The 20,131-nt window shown below is 53.0% G+C and overlaps 2 protein-coding genes across 13 annotated transcripts in view; both read right to left on the reverse strand.

Moving 5' to 3' along the window:
• Window positions 1-254: 254 nt before the first annotated feature.
• Window positions 255-6,419, reverse strand: TMEM120A (transmembrane protein 120A). Of its 3 annotated transcripts, XM_037814411.1 has the most exons (12): window positions 6,213-6,419; window positions 4,442-4,560; window positions 4,121-4,237; window positions 1,995-2,054; window positions 1,749-1,844; window positions 1,581-1,670; window positions 1,323-1,388; window positions 1,168-1,229; window positions 970-1,062; window positions 762-826; window positions 602-670; window positions 255-508 (listed from the first exon to the last, which is right to left on the reverse strand). In XM_037814411.1, the coding sequence occupies exons 1-12, from the start codon at window positions 6,291-6,293 to the stop codon at window positions 395-397; spliced, it is 1,032 nt and encodes a 343-aa protein (XP_037670339.1). In that variant the 5' UTR covers window positions 6,294-6,419; the 3' UTR covers window positions 255-394. The 3 variants fall into 3 exon arrangements, with proteins under 3 accessions (XP_037670339.1, XP_037670340.1, XP_037670341.1); XM_037814412.1 differs by lacking the exon at window positions 1,995-2,054; XM_037814413.1 differs by lacking the exon at window positions 1,323-1,388.
• Window positions 6,420-6,560: 141 nt separating this feature from the next.
• The window catches only part of STYXL1 (serine/threonine/tyrosine interacting like 1), a 50,673-nt gene continuing 37,102 nt past the window's right edge, over window positions 6,561-20,131 (reverse strand). For 8 of the 10 annotated variants that reach the window (XM_037814402.1, XM_037814401.1, XM_037814405.1 and 5 more), the window contains 3 exons: window positions 14,656-14,753; window positions 12,917-13,029; window positions 7,754-8,008 (listed from right to left, as the gene is read on the reverse strand). In XM_037814402.1, the coding sequence (XP_037670330.1) occupies window positions 7,877-8,008; window positions 12,917-13,029; window positions 14,656-14,753 (343 nt within the window). In that variant the 3' untranslated portion in view covers window positions 7,754-7,876. Of the gene's footprint in view, window positions 6,622-7,753; window positions 8,009-12,916; window positions 13,030-14,655; window positions 14,754-20,131 lie in introns of those variants that run through there. The other 2 variants (XR_005213555.1, XM_037814403.1) reach the window with 2 other exon arrangements.

Genomic DNA, 20,131 nt, shown 5'->3' on the forward strand with positions numbered 1-20,131 from the left:
GGGCTTCCTCCTGGATCTACTTAGCTCAGCCCAGTGAGACCAGCAGTGGAGGTTTCTTTGGCCCCCCGGGGGAGCCCAGGGCACCTGTGCAGTCTCTGGGGGCACAGAGCAGGCCAAGGCCCTGCCTCACTCTCAGGAGAACACACAGCTCAAGCCACTGGGTGCCTCTCTTCTTTATTGAGGTCCGCTGCCCCTGGCTCCCTGCGGGGGCTGGCCCACAGGCCCCCATCTTCCTCTCCAGCACAGCCTTCAGGGCCCACAGAGCCCACAACACCCAGGGGAGAGCAGAAGAGACCCTCCCACATGAGGGACGCCTCCGACCCCCTCCAACCACACTTGGGATTTAAGGAAGCCCCCTTGGGGCTGGGAGTTGCTGTGGGGGGCTGCCCCAGCCTCATTCCTTCTTGCTCCCATGCCACTGACTGTGGAACTTCTGGTGTACAACCCGCAGGGTGGTGAAGAAATTGCCGAGGAAGAGGAGGAGGAAGGGGAGGCCACACATAAGCACCTGGAGGGAGAGGGGGATCGGGGTTAGGTCCAGGGCTGAGGCTAGGGCTGGGGCTGCCCAGCTGCCTCTCAACCCCTGCCAACCCCCACTCACCTGCCACTCCTTACACTGCGGGTCCTGGGCCAGGCTAAACAGCGTCAGCGCGTTGTAGAGCTGCCAGAACTAGGGGGGAGGGAGGGAGGCGCGACCTTCACCCAAAGCCAGAGCAAGGGATGGACAAACAGCTAGCTGGGGACACATGGATACAACTTACTTGTCCAAAGAAAAGGAAGGGCAGCAGGAAGGTGAGGCCACGCCACATCCAGGACTGGAAGCCCTCTGCGGGAGAGAGGGTCAGGGCACAGAATAACTGGGACCGAGATGGATGCCAGCACCCAGACACAGGCAGGCAGGGAAGGGGAGTGCCTGCCTTCCCAGCTCCCCTGGCAGGGTCCAGGGTGGGGGCGCCAAGCCCGACTCACCCACGGTGAGGTCCATGGTGTGCCTCTCCCCCAGGGCCCGCAGGCGGTACAGACAGCCGCTCTGGTAGTAGTACTGGAGGAACTGCACGAAGCCTGGGGGGACGAGGGGGCCTTAGCAACAGGCCTGGCCTGGCATCCTTGCCCTGCCCCTACCCATGGGTGAGCCCAGAGCCAAGAAGAGACCTCAGAGGCACTCACTTTGGTACATGGAGAAGGACAGGAACTGGTTCCGGAACTTCTGGTACATGAGGCCATCAGGCCTAAGGGAGAAAGCAGAGTGAGGTGCGGGGAGCTCAGGGAGGCCATCTCCCGCCCCGGCCCGGCCCCCGCCAGCCAAGGCCCAGGCCACTCACCAGGTCAGCATCACGCCTGACAAGAAGGTGGACACATAGTGATGGAAAACCCACCAGCCTTTGATCCTGGATCGGGAGGCCGTGTCACTCCTCCTGTCCCCTCATCCCCGGGGCGGGGAGAGGGGCCGGAGGGGGAAGAAAGCAGCACCCCAGCTTCACAGAGGGCCCCCACTTCCTAAAGGGGCTCCAGCACCCCCACCCACACACCCCAGCCCACACAGGAGCCAGGTGAGGGCCAGGCCCTGCCATCCCGCTCACCGAGAGCCGTTGCTGATGAGGATGCTCTCCCGGATGGTCAGGGTGCAGTAATACCAGACCAGCAGGAAGTTGAAGGCAGCGTCTGTCACCCTGGGGAGGCGGGGACAGAGGGTTGGTGCCAGAGTGAGCCTGGAGGGGGCCAGTCCGGCCCCGGCAGCAGGCACCCACCTGGAATTGAGGAGGAAGCGGCAGGTGAAGGAGATGAGGATGAGGATGATGGTGAGGTAGAGCTTGAACTTCTCGTACTCGTCTTTGTAGGCGAACCTGAGGGGACAGGCGGGGAGGTTGAGGGCCCAAAGCAGAGGGGGGGCAGTCCCCGAACCCCAAGGCAGGGCCCCCGGGAGCAGCTAGGGCAGCAGGTGAAGGGCCCAGGAGGGGGAAGAGAAGGTTGACACCCAGCCCACGACAAATTACTTAGCCTGCTTGCTCAGGAGTGTCACGTTGACGTTACCCAGAACTAGGCTCAGGTACAACCTAGGGGAGAAGGAGACCTGGTGGCAGGGGGCCTGGATTTGACAGAGAAGCCCCCAGTGTGCTGGCCGGGCTCTGGGTCACCACCCCCACCTCCTCTGTCTCCTCCTGTGACCTTGGTGGGCCAACTCCCCAGGGAAACTTGATGCCCAGCCTTTCTCCCTGCCCACCTCGAATCCTGACCCGGGGGAACCAACCTCCCCTCGCTCTCTCCATCTTCCCCGAAGCTCTCCCACCTCAGGGCCTTAAAGGAAGCCTGGCTCTCACACCCACCAGAAGCTGTTGCCTATCCTGCATCGCCCCTGCGGGCCCAGGCAGTGGACACATCTCCCCCACACGCAGGTCCTGGCTACCTCGACTCCACGAGTCTTCGGCCCTGAGTCCACTCTGGCGAGCCACACCCACGGCCACACGCCAGGCCTCGTCCCTACTCAGAACAGCCGCCCCTCAAAGCCGCCCCTCGAAGCTCTGACGCCGAACGCCCCACCTTCTCCCACCATGTGGACCCCCTCGCAGACCCTTCCCTTTTGTGGACCCTGGTCTCCCAGGCCAGCAGAGCCCCCAAGCCCTCTTTCACTCCAGCCCTGGTCCTGCCAATTCCCTTCACTTCCAGGCCCCGTGCATCACCACCCCACCCCCACCCCACCCCCAGCTAAGCTTGCCTTGCCCTTCTCTGCCAGAGGAACCCCAAGAGGTGAGAGGACAGCCACGGTCACTCACTAAGCAGCTGCACTTATCACCCAGCACCCGGGCACTTGCCCACACTCAAGCCACCGGATGCTGAGGCTCAGAGGGGTTAAGGAGCTTGTCCAAGGCTGCAAAGAGACCGTGGAGCAGGGCTGGGATGCAAACGCAGACCAGAGAGGTGCCAAGGCCTGGGCTCCCCGCCTCCCGCCCCAAGCGGCACAGGGCCCAGCCTCCAGCCGCCACTGCCCGACAGGCTGCCTCGCATCCCTGCCCCTGCCTCCCGAGCCCATTCCCTTCAAACCTGCAAATCTCTCTCATCCTCTCACCACACAGCCTGGCCACTGGCACTTCCCTCCGCCTGCCTCCCCAGCCTTCACCCTCGCCTTGACACCACCTCCCACCACCCAGAGAAGTGCCCATGCCCAGCACTGGCCTTGTCCTCTGAATGCCCCCTTCCTGCCTCTCTGGGGGATTCCCACCAACCCTCATTGCCCCCTCTGCTGGCCCTTCCCTCTCAGCAGGGAGATGTGGCCAAGTCTTTCCCAGCTCAAAATAAAGGACCACATGCACCAAGAGCTGCCCCTTGGTCCTCAGGCCCCTCCAGTTGCTGATTCCCCACCCTCGGTTCCCAGCCAAGTTTCTGAAGGGAGCTGCCTCAGTATGGCCCCTCAGCTCACTGTTCCTCCTCGATACCAACCTCCGCCAGCACCATTCCACGGAATGCTTCCCTCCAAGGCCACCCCTGACTCCTGGGAAGCACTTCCCCTTACTTGTCACCTTTAACTCCCTGGGCCACCTGATCGGAGACTGCGACCATTCCTGCCCCTGCCTTCGGGGACACGTCTCTCCCAGCTGCCACTGCTTGATGGGTTTGCTCAGCTGTCCTCCTTGGGGAGGGCAGCTGAGCTTTCTACATGCACATCTGACCTTGTCACTCCCCCCACCTACCGAGTCAAACAGGAGCTCTGCAGCCTGGCTCCCCTCGGTCTCAGTGCCCACCCTGGGCTCTGGCCACTTGGAGCTCTTAAGGCTTTTTGCTCCCTGCCTTTGAGGGAACCTGCTGTCCCCTTCCTTCCTGTATGTGCCTGGCTAACTCCTCTTTATCCTCTAGGGTTCAACTCAGGCATCACCTGCCCCGGGAAGCTTTCTCCAACCTCCCAAGCTGAGTGAGATGCCCCTTGCTGTACTCCCGCCATGGCCAGTGCTTTCCCCACAAGTCACCCATCACCGTCAACTGTCGCTGTCACTCAGGCTGTCCGCCCAAGGTCAGGCCTGCACCTGATCGCTCAGTCCAGAGTGGGTCCAGAGAACATGTGTGACTGCCTGGCTTCAGGCCTTTCTCCTACAGTAAACTGAGCTGGGGGGGTGGCAGGGGGACTCACCCATTCTTCTTGGGCAAATAGGCCTCCATGTCAAAGAAGAGGCCCTGGCGCTCTTTGATCTGGTTCTCAAGCTCCTGCGCGGCCTCCTCGGCCCCTGACGGGAGGGAGTGTCTGCATCTGCAGGTGGGGGGCACGCGGGTCAGAGTGGGGGGCTTGGCTCTGCTGCCCTCGTGGCCCCACACCTGCTGGGCAGAAGGGCAAACAAGCCCAAAGAGGCAAGAAGCCAAGCCCAGGGCCCTCCAGGAGTCAGCTCCAGCTCTCCCACCCCCAGGTCAGGCACCCAACCCTCAGCCTGAGGTGGGGGGAGAGAGGGGTGCTAACTTCTTAAGGACAAGGGCGAGCTCCTGGAGCCGCTTCTTCTGCCGAGTGATGGAGCTAGTACAGTTGTTCTGCAGCTTAGTCAGCTCCTCCAGCTTCAGGCGGTACAGCCGGTGGGTCTCCTGGGGACCAGGACAGGGGAAGACTCAACCTGGTTGGGGGCCACTGAGCCAGCGTCTGCCGGGCAGGAGGAGTATGAACTCCCCAGGTTCCTTGGGAGGATGTTAGCAGGAAAGAAGACAGAACCTGCTGTGCCCACACCGGGACCTCTACCCAGGGCAGGCAGAATAGGGGTTTCTTCCTGCAAGCCAAGAGGTGCCCACAGCACCCCTCCCAGGCAACGGGCTGAGTCCTGAAGATTTTCCTCATCTCAGTCCACCTACTAGCTGTTCCACCCCTGGATGGGGTCTCTGTGTCCCACCTGGGGTCTGGATTCTGGACCCACAGGTTCATCTCCTAGACCAGGCAGGGTGCCTGAAGCCACCCACTGGCCTCTCAGACCCTCCCACCAACCCAGCCTGCAAGCACAGTGGGAGTGGGGCTTATCCAAGATGCCTTGAGCTCAGGCACTCCCAACTTCGTCCTCCCAGGTTAAAGGTCACCAGGCTTTGGCCCCGGGACTTCCTGCTGGCTATATGGCCAGTCCCTCTACCTCCCCCACCACCTTTGGCCCGAAGCTTTGCAGAGCACTTTGCCCTGGTGGGTGAGCCCCGAGAAGGAGCAGCCTGGAGATTGGGCAAGGGGCAATGTGAAGACAGCTAGGCAGGGGCTGAGGGCCAGATTGGGAGCCTGGGTCCCTCGGGATTGGAGGGAAGCACTAGTGGCTGTAGGCTTGGCAGGGCCAGGGGGCAGACAGGAAGGAGCTAGAACCCATCCCGGAGGGGCAAAGGCCTAACCAACTCACCAGCTGGCCTGTCTGGGCCTTGTTTCTCAGGCCCAGGAGGGGCCACCCACGCCCATTCAGGCCTGGAATCTACTCCTTCCCCTTGGACCCCACCATCCCATCTCTGTCCATGCTGAACCGGGACCTCCCTCCAGTCTGGACAGGGTGGGCCACCTCCTCTTCCCTGGCCTCCCCATAAAACAGCCACAGTGGCCTACAGGGGCACGAGCTGACCATTCCCCCCAGGGGTCCCCCTGGTCTGAGACACTGTCCCCGCCTGGCCCCGCTCACTTCTCCCCTCACTCTTTGCTGCAGCCACGTCGGCCTGTCAAGCCCCCTCCCACTTCTAAAGGCCTCGGTGGGCGCTGGTCCCTCGGCCTGGCACGGCCCCGCCCCCCATTCATGCCGGGCACGCCACCCAAACGCCACCGACCGGGCCGGGCCGGCGGCTCCCGGGCAGCCCCTCCGCAGCCCTCGGCCCCGGGCTACCCGAAGGCGGGACGGCGCTGATCGCGGCTCCCACCGGCGCCGGGTAGGCGCCCGAGGCATGTGAGTTGAGTAAAGGACCCAGGACGGGCCGGGCCGCCCTGACCCAGATGGCCGCGGTCTTAGGAGGGCACCGGGCGGGTGCGGAGGGCCGGGGCCGGCGGGGCCTGGGGCTGCCCCCGGGAGGACCGAGGTCGGCCCGGCTCAGTGGGGTCCCGGCCGCCCCGTCAGGAGGGTCCAACGGCCGACACGGGGCCCCGGGGCCTCCCCGCCCTCGCGAGCGACGCCACGGCCCCCGACCCCTGACCCCGAGCTCCCCGATTCCTGAACCGGGTCTGCCCGACCCCTGACCCCGAGCCAGAGAGAAGTGGCTCGAGGTCAGCGGGCGCCCGCGGCAGCGCTCACCTGGATGCCCTGGAAGTCCTGCTGCAGATCCTCCCAGTCCCGCAAGCAGTCGCCCAGCGGGCCCGGGGGCGGGGGATGCATGGCTGCGGGGCCGCCGGCTAGAGGAGCGCGAAGCAGAGGACGGCGCCGCAACCCCGGCGGGCCAGAGGCGCCTCCGCCTCCGCCGCCTCAGCCACCGCCCCCGGCCGCTTCCGGGCTCGCCCCGCCGCGACCACCAATGGGAAGGGGGACAGGGGCTCTGAGGGCGCTGGCTCCGCCCCTCGCCCGCGCCAATCCGGGCTGGGGGCGGGGCAGGAGCGGGCCCGAGGGTGGGGCGGGACCACGTGCTTCCTGGGCGACCGCCGGCGACTGCGGCTGGCGCGCGGCTGCCCCTCGCCTGGGCTCCGCGGGCCGAGCCGGGCGCGTCACGCTGGAAGGTAAGCAAGGCCCAGGGAGCTGCAAACCCTTCCTCTGCGGGAGGGGACTGCAGGCCTGTTATCTCGCTTGGATCTCTGTGTCCCCAGGCCCACCTTCTCCTGTCCCTTCACACAGGCAGCCACCAGACGGTCCCTCCTAAAACTCATGGTATTCCCCATCATGTCCCTTATGACTTTCCAATGGCTCTCCTCTGCCTCCCAGGGGGTCCCTCACAAGCCTTTGCTCTGCAGCCATTCCAGGCTCTTTTCCAGATCAGACCCTGCCTGAAAAGCTCTCTCCCCTTCCCCTCCGCCCCCCCAAAAAAACCCACCCGTCCCTGGAGCCTTGACCTGGGAGGACATCCCCCCCAGCCCCCTACCCCTCTACAGAGAGAGCCCTAGGAGGCTCAGTGGCGTTCATCTCTAGGCCCCCAGCCCCACCCAGGTGGCAGGGTAGGTTTGCTCGGTGAACCTCATGGATGGACTATCTAAATTCCCCACCAGTCCCTGTGTATGTGCTGTCACCCCTGACCCCCAGGCTGCTCTGTGGGTGCTGCTGGTGCTGGGGAAGTGCTTTAGGAACACAACTCCCTGTAAGTCTGGAGGAATTTCTAGGAACCTGGGTGTGGGGATGGGAAGGGTGGGAATCTCTTTTGGCAGCCAGGTAGAAGTGATAGGGAGCAAGGAAGTGAAATCTGTATCATGTGATCAAGGTGTGGGCAGTGGGGTGCCCTGGGATGCACTGAGGAGTGCTGGGCTGGGGATGAGGCCAGGATGTGCCTCAAGCCAGGAGCCTCTCGGGGAGCTGTGGAGCCAGGGCTGGGCCAAGGCTGGGCCTGGCATCTCTGGGACTGGGTCTCCGCCCATGGCTGGGCATTGTGACACCCTCCTGGTGAGGGCCCCTGTGGACCAACACATGGCAGGGAAGCCCCCAGCCAGGGCTCCGAAGGGACCACATCATGGGGCAGGGGTGGAGGTATGGGGCAGCTGCTCCAGCCACCAGATGCCCTTCCAGAGGCTGCCTCAGAAGGGCGTGGTGTGGTCCACGATGCCCAAAGAGGAGGGTTCTCGGGGAGCCTGAGCAGAATGCACCTGCTTTGTGGGGTGAGCAAGGAACCCGGAAAGAACCACTGCAGGAGGCTGACACAGGCTTCAAGCGGCAAAGGCCTTCTCCTTCCAGACCAACCCGGTTACACACCCTGGCCCACTACCACAAGAAGCCCCCGGTGGGGAAGGTCTTCAGGATCCATCACTGGACCTTGGAGAAGATCAGTAGAGTGAATCCAAGATGTCTGTGACAGTGTCTCCAAGGACAATCTTCTCCCAAAGCAGCAGCTGGTTCACAAAGCCCTGATTTGGACACATGTTGTTTTTGCACCGCTTGAGGTACACCCAGGACCTCTGTGGACACAAGCAGAGAAAGCAGACATCAAGTTGTGTAGGTGGGACCCAGATCCAAGAGACAGGAGGCCCTTGCCCAGGGACCAGCAACTTGGCTGAAGGGCTGGATGCAGAAACAGCAGCAGCCTGGGGTTAATCAATGTGGCACGGAGTCCTGGGAGCTGGCTGCTTGGTGCAAGCCATGCTGCACCTGTCCTTCAGCATATGGGGACAGTGACTAATATACTTGAAACCTCCCTGTGGGTGGCAAAGCATTATGGCCAGGCCTGGAGCACACTGTCAATGGATGAGTTAATGGAAAGGGGAAGAGAACTGTGGGTAAGTTCTCTGAAGAAGGAAGAATTGGAGAGTACTTCTTTTCAGGCAATTATCCTAAAGTGCAAGGATTATCATATAAAAGAAGGTGACCAGCTGATCTCCATCTGGACCGAGGACAGAAGAAAACAGAAAAGCAAAAGTGATTCGGGTGCAGAGTTGTACAGTGGTAAGGCTAAGTCCTGGCCAGGTCAGAACATCCCCCTGCCGCCCCCAACACATACACACCCTTTCCAGGTCAATCTGCAAAGACTGGGGAAGGTGTTTTGTTTTTTCCTTCTGTTTTGTTTTGTTGGCTCCTGGCATTCAAGGAAAGCTCTGTCATAGCACTAGCTGGATACAAGCTTAAGGAACAGATGCCTCAGGGTCTAAATGCTGGCCATAACACACTAAAATATCAAAATGTCCAATTTCCAACAAGAGATTACAAAACATACAAAGAAACAGAAAGTGATGGCCCAGGCAAAGGAGACTAGAGCAGGAGAAACCATCCATGAGGAGAAGCAGACATGGGATGTTCCAGAAAAGACTTTTTAAAAAATGGTCCTAAATATGCTCAAAGAGCTAAAGGAAAACAGGAAAACAACAGATGGACACAAAAAGAATATCAATAGAGATGGAAATTATGAAAAGGAACCAAACAGCTGAAGGCCACAGTGACAGAAATGAAAAATCCCTAGAGAGGTTCAACAGCAGATTGCAGCTGGCTGAAGACTCAGTGAACCTGAAGAAAAAGCAGTTGAAATTGTCCAGTCTGAGGAGAATAAACAGGGAAGAATGAAGAAAAGTGAACAGAACCTGAGCAACCCTTGGGACACCATCAAGCATAATAATATATGCATGATGGGAGGCCCAGAAGGAGAAGAAAGGAGCAGAGAAAAATATTCAAAGAAATAATGACTGAAAACTTCCCCAATTTGATGAAAGACATGAATATACACATCCAAGATGCTCAATGAACTCCAAACAGGATAAACTCAGATAGACCCACACTGTGCCATGTTATAATCAAATTGTCAAATGCCAAAGAACAGGAGAATTCTGAAAGCCACAAGAGAGAAGCAAAATCCAGCATCCCAAGTCAAAAGTCAGAATAAAAGGAAACTTCCTCAACATGATTAAAGGCATATATGGAAAAAAAAGAGCTAACATTGTACTCAGTGGTGAAAGACTGAAAGTTTTCCCTCCAAGATCTGGAACAAGACAAGGATGCCCACTGTCACCACCGTTACTCAACATTATGCTAGAAGTTCTAGCTAGAGCAATTAGGCAAGAAAAAGAAATTAAGGGCATCCAAGTTGGAAAGGAAGAAGTAAAACTTTCACTATTTGCAGATAACATGATCCTATATATAGAAAGTACTGAAAAATCTATATCAAAGGTACTAGAGCTAATAAATGAGTCTGGCAAAGTGACAGCACATTAGATCAATATGCAATAATTAGTAGTGTTTCTATACACCAGGTAATGAGCAATCTGAGGAGAAAATAAAGAAAAAAAATTCCATTTACAATAGCAATAAAAAGAATCAAATATCTAAGAACAAATGTAACCAAGGATGTAAAGGACTTATACACAGAAAACTACAAAACATTGCTAAAAGAAATCAAAGAAGACCTAAATAAATGGAAAGACATTCCATGTTCCTGGATTAGAAGAATAAATATTGTTAAGATGTCAGTTCTCCCCAAATTGGTTTACAGATTCAACTCAATCCCAATCAAAATTCCAACAGCCTACTTTATGGAAATGGAAAAGCCAATTATCAAATTTGTTTGGAAGGGTAAGGGTCTCAAAATATCTAAAAACAACCTGAAAAAGAAAAATGAAATTGGAGGACTCACACTTCCTGACTTTAAAGCATACTACAAAGCTACAGTGGTCAAAACAGTATGGTACTGGCATGAAGACAGATATACTGACCACTGGGATCAAATTGAGCTTTCAGAAATAGACCCTCACATCTATGGCCAAATGATATTTGACAAGGCTGCCAAGTCCACTCTACTGGGACAGAATAGTCTCTCCAATAAATGGTGCTGGGAGACCTGGAGATCCATATGTAGAAGAATGAATGAGGACCCTGACCTCGTTAACGCCCAGACTCTCAGCAGGGCCAGGTTGCCTCAAGCCCCAGCTCTGCCTCTGCATCCATGAGGCCTCAGATCACAGGCCTCATTATTTTAGGGACAGTAAAAGCACCAGTGCTCCTGGGGCATAAAGAGTGTCCTGACACATAGCGTGCACGCCATCACCTTTAGCTAATATGAGAGGTGTCATATAGAGAGATATTACAGGTATTCTTTTCTCTGCAGTTCTTTAAGGGTCAAAGCGACTCCCAGCAGCTTCAAGGCACTGAAATAATTTCTTCAAGGTTTGCTGGCTCTGCGATGCCACAACCCTGGGAGCCAGATTTTTAGCTTTCTGCACCACAGTTTTGAAAGCCCAGGGCAGGGGTAATGGGTGGCTCTGGGTGCCAGCAGACCCCAGAGCTTTCCAGCTTTTTCCCAACTCACTCCTTGACTCCTCACCCTCCTTGGGTGGGGTTGGGGGGAACTACAACTCAGCCAGGCTGGGAGGTTGAGCTGGGTCTGTGAGCAGCCCACACCCTTCCTTGCCAGTCCTTTGGGCTCCTTTGTCACAGCTGAGATGACAATAGCAGGCGCACCAAGGGGGTAGCCCGACCCCCATGTCCTCACAGATGATGCCTCTCTGGCTGACAGCTGAGCCCAGGCCAAGCTGTGACAGTGGGAGCAGGAAAAGCTAACCCCGCCACCCAAGACTCACTCAGCTCATAAAGGACCCAGAAGGGTGACGGCAGCACCCTGCCTGCCGCACAGACCCATGGGCTACACAGCTCTTATGGCCAAGAGTGACCTAGATGGCACCTCTGGGCAGCGTGCCCAGCAACTGGATCTCTGCAGGTAAGACAAAGAGTACTGCTCCAGCAAGGGAGCGCCAGGGTTCTTCCCGAAAGCAGAACTGCCTGGAGCTTGGGAGCTGGAGAGCCTGTCTACCCATTGACCAGGATGGCCCAAGCCTGAGTAGCAGGCAAGCTGTGCGTCTCCCGGCAGGGGTCAGTACAGGTCAGGGCACCGGGGGGGCAGGCAGCCAGGGGATGCCACTCCTCGCCCAGATGCCTCTGGCAAGTCACCGGTGACCTCTGCTCTTGACATGGCCAGAGAGAGGATGCAGTTTGCTTGTAAGGCTGGGGAACTGCCAACGCCTGCTTCTGATGGGTGCCTCGTCACCACGTGTCCTCGTCACCTCTGTGAATGCAGAGGAAGCCGGTGACACAGCAGGACAGGGACTTGGCAAAGGTCATCCAGTAAGACCCAGGCCAGTCACTGGACTGGGCCCACTTGTCCTCCAGGGGAGCTCAAGGCCAGTTGAGAAGAAGCTTCTACAGCTCCCACGTCCTCCACACACCAGCTCACCGGGTCTGTGAAGAGGCCCCTCCAAGGACAAAGCTGATTCCTGGGGAGGAGGCTGGACGGGCATCTCAATAGGCACGTGGCACAGCACCCCCTCCCAAGATTATTAGCCTCGACCCTGCTCCCGAGACCCACCAAAATACTCCTCGAGCAGGCAGTGACCTCAGCACAAGAACCCCCAAAAATGCACTTGGATAGGGTGTGAGAACAGGGATTTGGGCCTCGCACCTCCGACTCAATGCCCTCAGATCCTGCACCCAAGCCTGCACACAGGCCAGCCCTTGACCTCAGACCCTCAGCCCAGAGTGTGCGCGTCAGCATCCAAAACCACCAGACACTCAGCTCTCCCTTCCCCTAAAACAAAGGTGGGGGGTTTCCAGGGCCTACCCATGCCCTCCAAAACCGTGAACCAGCTATGGAAGAGACGAGGCTGCCATCCCTCCAGTATCCCTGTCATTGCCTTGTGCGGCAGTAGAAAGCACTGCACAGGCAGTCAGGAGCCCTGGATCCCCACGGGCTCAGGGCCCGGCTTCCACCATCTCGGGGCCCTGTTCTCCTCGCACTTTGTGAACGATTCTTGGATTTAATGAAATGCTCATCACCAAGCTGTTGATAACATAGAACAACATGCTGTGGGAAAACAAACATCAATGACTCTGAGTCAGAAAAATCACAAGAGATTCTGAATGTGAAAAAAGTTTTTGGAATATCTTAAGTAAATTATTGAAAAAAAAAAAAACTGTTGGAGTGTGTGCCCACGGAGAGCCCACCAGCGCACACTTCTGGGACTCCAAGCAGCTGTCAGATGTCAGCTCCCTTGGAGGACCCTGAACAAATGCTGGTGGACGGACTGACAGCAGCAGGGGACACACAGGCGGCGCTACCGGCTGCAGCCTTGCCAGTCTCAGGGCCTGCCCTGTGTGCCCAGCTCTGCCCAGCTCCAGACCCAGCGGGGCAGGGCAGCGTCACGGCCTCAGGCCCTACCTGGAACGTTGGGACCAGCCCTCAGGGGTGGTGGGCAGGTAAAGCCATAGATCTGGAGCTGCCCTCTGTGACCCCTCCCTTGCCCACCCCCGAGGGTCCCCAGGCAGTGCCGCTGCCCTGCTCCTCCTGGTCCCTGGGGGAGGCTGTGGGCCCAGCCTGGCCTGGGACAACGTACCTTCAAGGTCTGCCCATTCCGGTGCATGAGGTAGGCCAGGAGGGCGGCACAGCTGCGACTGATGCCCAGTTTGGAGAAGACCAGGACGACAGAGCCCAGCTCAAGGTGAATGTCTGTGGAAGGAAGGAAGGGCGGGTGGGTCGTGCGTGGCCCTCTTCCCCATGGCCCAGGCTGGCCATGAGGTGACTGGCCTCTGGGGGTCCAGGGGCCAAGAGCGAGTTTGGAACCAGCACACCGTGCCTGGGTGCACCGTCGGACAGCGCTGGGACACCATTTCACTGTCTGGTGAATGGGGGTCCTCATACCTAGCTGGCGGTTCGAGAAAATCACAAGTAGTTGGCATCCACGTGCGAAGACTTCTCGCCCAGGAAGCTCTGCCGCCAGCTGGCCTCCCAGGACCACCCCCCAACGGCACCTGAACACGTCGGAGGCAGTGTAGTGTGTGGTAAGAGTGCAGCCCCTGCAGCCAGGTGGTCTGGGTGCCAGTCCCAGCTCTGCCACCCACTGCCCATGGGAGTCGGGCTAGTTTCTCCAAGGCCCATCTTCCTCGTGTGAAGTAACAGTCCACCTACCCACCTCCCAGTGCCAGGCACGTAAACACAGCTGCAGTCACGCTTAGTAATGCCCCCAAGGCTGTGAGGCTTGCCCAGGGAGGTATGGGAAGGAAACCCAAGCTGGCATTCTCAGGCTGCTCTGGTAACCAAAAGAACCAAAGCTAAACCGACCCAGCACAAAAATCACAGGCCATCAGTGCTGGAGGAGGACTCACAGATGATTAAGGCCAACTTGTCTCATTGCATACAGGAGACTGAGGCACAGAGCCGTTAAGGACTGGCCCAGACCTGCGCAGTCAGGTGGAGCCAGAGATAGGGTCTCTTGTGCCATGGGGCTCTGCCACCCCATGGTGGGACATGTGACAAGTCTCACACTCAGGCCCTACAAAGCTTCAACCAGTCAAGTGATAGTGTGACCTCTTGGGCCAGTGAGGCCCATAAGACCCTGGGCATTTGGGCCCCAACGCCGTTCTCCAGCCCCCCTGCAGTGCGCAGGCTGGGGGATGCGTTGAGGCCAGGCAGGCAGTGATGGGGTGGGGCCTCTGATCCGACTCGGCCTTGCTCTCTCCAGGGATCTTGCTGTCCCTTGGTAGTCCTGAGCCCGGGAATGGCAGAAAACATCACCTTTGATAAGTTAAAGAACTGCCAGGCACTGCCCACGCACGGCAAGCGGACTGGGGCACACATTTAGGATCACAGGAGTCAGAACTGGAAGGGCTTTGGGGTCTTCTTTCCAACCCCACCCCCTGACCAGACACGAAGACAGGGGCGCAGTGGGATTTGCTGCTGGGTCCCCGGAGCCCAGCTCAGAGCAGGCCACCATGAATGTAGGCCTCAGGTTGGCCAACTCCTTTGCTTCAGGACAGACAAACGGGCACAGTGTGCTTGGGGCTTGGCTAAGCCCAAAAGGGCACAGCAGTCCAGCCAGGGCCAGAACTTGGCTCTCGCCCCACACTGGTGCTCCTTCTTGGCCCTGTGCTCCCAAGCTGACACCAGGGCTGCCCCTGTGGCCGAGGGCTCTTGAGAGGCCGGGCTCGCCCCGGAGTCCACATGTGGCCGGGTATACGCTGGGCCCTGCCTTTTGCCCCGGAGCACTGGGAGACGCGATCAGGAACCGGCGAGTGGAGCAGCCTCTTGGCCATCTGGCACCAGCCAGATGCTGCCTTGTCAGAGGACGCTCCTTACCAATAAAGTGGCAGAGATGGCGAAAAAAGGGAGAAATACTGGCATCTAGTGTATCTTCCACCTGGATGTGAAGAAGCTTGTCGGCGTCACCTAGGAAACTAAACAGAAGGAAAGCACAGGTGGTTGGGCAGGCTCACACACAGCCCCATCTTGGTGTCCCTCACCCAAAGCCACAGGCCCAGAGAAGGATGCTGGGCTGGCATCCGGGAGGTATGGGCAAGTGACTGACCCGCACTCAGAAAAAAGCACCTACCCCATAGGTGTGCTGTGTGGATTAAGCAAATTCATCTGTGTTAAGCACCTAACAATCCGCTTGGCCTATAGTAAGTGCTCAATAAATATGCCATTTTTTTAACCAGGACCTGGTACTTTCCTAGAAGATAGTATAGATAACAAAATAAGGATAGAAGAGAATATTTAATGATGTTGGAGAATGAGCATGTTATAATACACGGAGTCAGCAATTCAGACTTTTGGAGAGTTGTGGAGTTGATATTTCAGATCGGGCGGTCAAGGAAGGCTTTACTGAGGAAATGACATGGAGCAGGGGCCTAAAGGAAGTGAAGAAACAGGGCCATGCATGTATCCTCTACTTCATCAGTTATCGGGAAAACAGTTTGGCAGTTCTCAGAAAGTTAAACAGAGCCCCAGCTGTTCCACTCCCAGAGAAATGAAAACAAATGTCCACACAGAAACTGGTACCTGAATAGCCAAAAGGTGGAAACCACCCAAGTGTCCCTCAATGGATGAATGGATGAACGAAGTATTATAGTCATACAATGGAGTATGATGTGGCCATAAAAAGGAATGAAATTCTGATACATGCTACAACAAGATGAACCTTGAAAACATTATGCTAAATGAAGGAAAGCAGACACAAATGACCACAATACTATGTCATTCCATTTATATGAAATGTGCCAAATAGGCAAATCCATAGAGACAAAAATAGATTAGTGGTTGCCAGGAACTGGGGAGGTTGAAGGGAAATGGGGAGTGACACTAATGGGGGTGATGAAATGTTCTAAAGTTGATTGTGGAGACGGTTGGTACAACTCTGTAGATTTACCAAAACCCACTGAATTGCACACTTTAAATGGGTGAGTGATATGGTATGTGAACTATATCTCAGTGCACCCCTTTTAAACAAAGACATACCAACGGCAACTCAGCACATGAAAAGATACTCAGCATCATTGATCGTTGTAGTCACAACGAGATAGCACTACATACCCACAAGCATGGCTAAAATTTAGAAAGATGGTCCACACCAAATGTTGGTGAGAATGTGGAGCAACTGCAGTTGAGAATGTGGAATTGTACAACACCTCTGGAATGGCAGTGTCCTGACAAGTTAAACATATACCTATCAGGGGACTAGAGGTGTGTTGGAGTCAGCATGTCCTGGCTCACAAGAGCTGATTTAAATTTTCAGAAAAATTGCAAGCCCATTATCAGCTATGCGGGGTGAATATACACCGGGGGAATCAGGAAATTATACAAATCAGGGATTTTTTTCACCCTAGAGAGTTCATTTACTGCATAGGACCCCATCTTTCCATCCCTAAGCCTTTACCCAAAAGAAATAAAAGATATGTTCACACAAACACGTGTATACAAATGTTCACAGTAGCTATATTTGTAACAGCAAAAACTAGAAACAATCCCAACATGCATCACAGGTGAATGGATAAACTAATCATGATATATTCATGTGATGGGATCCTGCTCAGCCATAAAAGGGAACAAATTACTGATACATGCTACAACATGGATAAATCTCAAAGTAATTAGGCTGAGTCTAAGAAGCTGTCAGAATTTATTTATATCTGTCCTCATATTTACCCTTCTAGTTGCTCTTCTTTCTTCTCACACTTCATCTGGGATCGTTTTCCTTTGCCTCGAAGGACACACTTTAGCACTTCCTTTAACGTGCATCTGCTGGTTTTGTGTCCTTTCAGTTTTTTGAATGTGTGTATATCTCCTTCATTGATGTTCAATAACAGGAACATGTTTAAATGTACAATTTGATGCATTTTCCGGGGAACCAACACCACAATCAAGATAGTCAACATGTCCATCATCCACAAAAGTTTCCTTGGTAATCCATTCCTCCCTCTCCAACCCACGTCCTCAAACCACCACTGATTTGCCTTCTGTCACTATAGATCCATTTGCATTTTCTATAGTTTTATTTAAATGGAATATTTTGGTCTGGCTTCTTTTGCGCAGCATAATTATTCTGAGACGCATCCTGAGATGCGTGGATCAGTGGTCTGTCCCATTTTATCGCTCAGTGCTATTTCATTATGTGGATATACCACAATTGTTTATCCTTTCACTTGTGGAAGGGCATTTGGGATATTTCCAGATTGGGGCTGTTATAAATAAAGCAGCTATAAAAATTCATGTACAAGTCTCTGTGTGTACATGTGCTTTCATTTCTCTTGGTAAATGCCTAGAGTGGGATAGCTGGCTTGTATGTTAAGTATATGTTTAGCATTTTAAGAAATTGCCAAACTGTTTTCCAAAATGATTATATCAGTGTATGAAAGTTCCAGTTGTTCCAATCCTTGACAACACTTGGTATGGTCAGGCTTTTTAATTTTTAAGGTCAGCCATTCTAGTGGGAATGTGATAGTATCTCATTGTGGTTTTAGTTTGTATTTCCCTAACAACTAATAATGTCAAGTATCTTTTCATAGGCTTACTTGCTGTCCATATATCTTCTTTGATGACATGTCTGTTCATCTTTTGCCATTGCTTACTTTATTACTGAGTTATAAGAGTTCTTTAAATATTCCAGATACAAGTACTTTATTGTTTATATATCTTGGGAATATTTTTTCCTGGTCTGTGGCTTGCCTTATCATTTTCATAACTGTCTTTTTTTAATGCAATTTTATTGAGTTATGTTCACACACCATACAAACCACCCGAAGTATACAATCACTGGCTCACAGTATCATCACATAGTTGTGCATACATCCCCACTATCAACCTTAGAACATTTTCATTACTCCAGAAAAGAAATAAAAACAAAAAAAGAAAACCCAAATCCTCCCATACCCCCAAACCTCCTATTATTGACCCATAGTATTGGTGTGGTACATTTGTTACTGTTGAAAGAATATTAAAATATTACTGTTAACTACAGTCCATAGTTTGCAATAGGTACATTTTCCCCATATACCCCTCTATTATTATCTCCTTGTAATAGTGTCATGCATTTGTTCTAGTTCATGAAAGAACTTTTTTCTATTTTGTACAGTTAATCACAGACATTGTCCACCACAAGATTCATTGTGTTATTTATATATTCCCATGTTGTAACCTCCAACTTTCCTTCTGGTGACATACATGACTCTAAACTTCCCCTTTCCTCCACATTCACACAGCATTCAGCACTGTTAATCATTCTCACAGTAACGTGCTACCATCACCTCTGTCCATTTCCAAACATTTAAGTTCAACCTAGTTAAACATTCTGCACATATTAAGCAACTGCTCCCCATTCTTTAGCATCATTCTATTTCCTGATAACCTATATTCTATATTTTATGTCTGTGAGTTTACATATTATAATTACATAACTGTCTTTTGAAGAGCAAAAGTGTTTTGTTCTGATAAAGTACAATTTATTAATTTTTTTTTACTTTAGAGTTCATGCTTTTGTGTCCTATTTAAGAAATCTTTGCCAAACCCAAAATCACTAAGATGTTTTCCTTTATTTTCTTCTAGACATTTCATAATTTTAGCTCTGACATTTAGGTCTATGAGCCATTTTAAAATTTCAGTTTCAAATAGTCATTGCTAGTACACAGACTTAAAATTCAATTTTGTATATTGACCTTATATCCTGCAACCTTGCTAAACCCACCTAATAGTTCTAGTAGTTTCTATAAAGTCCTTCAGATTTTATATATAACCTGTAAAGCTATCTTTGAATAAAGACATTTTTACTTCTGATCAGGTGGTGGTCACATAGGGATTCACTTACATTAATTTGGGAAGCTGCACTTTCATGTTCTGTGCACTTTTCTGTAGGTATGTCATATTTCCCAATAAACAACAACAAAAACAAGCAATGGGCAGCTAAGTGACAGACCTCAGGCACTGAAGCCTGAGGATTTAACCTGTCTATTTCACTCTATTGCAACATAAAAACAAAACAAAACCAAAAAAGCAAAGTCATTTTCTCCTCTTCCTCTCCAATCCATATGCCTTTTATTTATTTTTCTTGCTGTACTGCATGCTGGCAGAATGCTCACTACAAAGTTGAGCAGAAGTGGTGAGAAACTACTTATTTGCTTTTTCCTCATTTTAGGGCTAAAACATCCAGGATTTCACCATTAAGTATGCTTGCTGTTAGCTGTAGGTTTTTTATAGATGCCTTTTATCTGATTGAGGAAGTTCCCTTCTACATCTAGTTTGCTGAGAGTTTTTATCATGAATGAATGTTAGATTTTTTCAAATGCTTTTTTGTGCATATACTGAGAGGAAATTTTTCCTTTTTAGTCTGTTAATATGGTCAATTACAAAGGTTGATTGATTACAATTGATTGATATGCTAATATTAAATCAACCTGGCATGCCTGAAATAGACACATTTGGTCATTTATATGTTTTTGGCTATAATTTGCTAAAATTTTGTTAGGAATTTTTGCACCTGTGATATGAGGAGAATGATCTGTAGTTTTCCTTTTTTGTAAAGTTTTTCTCAGTTTTGGATATCAGAATAATCCTGGCCTCATAGAATGAATTGGGAAGAATTTGCTCCTCTTTTATTTTCTGGAAGAGTTTGTGTAGAATTAAAAGTTTAGCAGAAAAGGAGAGGCTAGGCCTCCCTATGGTTGTGCCTAAGAGCCTCCTCCCGAATGCCTCTTTGTTGCTCAGATGTGGCCCTGTCTCTCTGGCTAAGCCAACTTGAAAGGTGAAATCACTGCCCTCCCCCCTACGTGGGATCAGACACCCAGGGGAGTGAATCTCCCTGGCAACGTAGAATATGACTGCCGGGGAGGAATGTAGACCCGGCATCGTGGGACGGAGAACATCTTCTTGACCAAAAGGGGGATGTGAAAGGAAATGAAATAAGCTTCAGTGGCAGAGAGATTCCAAAACGAGCCGAGAGGTCACTCTGGAGGGCACTCTTACGCACACTTTAGACAACCCTTTTTAGGTTCTAAAGAATTGGGGTAGCTGGTGGTGGATACCTGAAACTATCAAACTACAACCCAGAACCCATGAATCTCGAAGACAGTTGTATAAAAATGTAGCTTATGAGGAGTGACAATGGGATTGGGAAAGCCATAAGGACCACACTCCACTTTGTCTAGTTTATGGATGGATGAGTAGAAAAATAGGGGAAGGAAACAAACAGACAAAGGTACCCAGTGTTCTTTTTTACTTCAATTGCTCTTTTTCACTCTAATTATTATTCTTGTTATTTTTGTGTGTGTGCTAATGAAGGTGTCAG

This window comes from Choloepus didactylus, chromosome 21 (genome assembly GCF_015220235.1).
Source record: "Choloepus didactylus isolate mChoDid1 chromosome 21, mChoDid1.pri, whole genome shotgun sequence".
Taxonomy (NCBI): domain Eukaryota; kingdom Metazoa; phylum Chordata; class Mammalia; order Pilosa; family Megalonychidae; genus Choloepus; species Choloepus didactylus.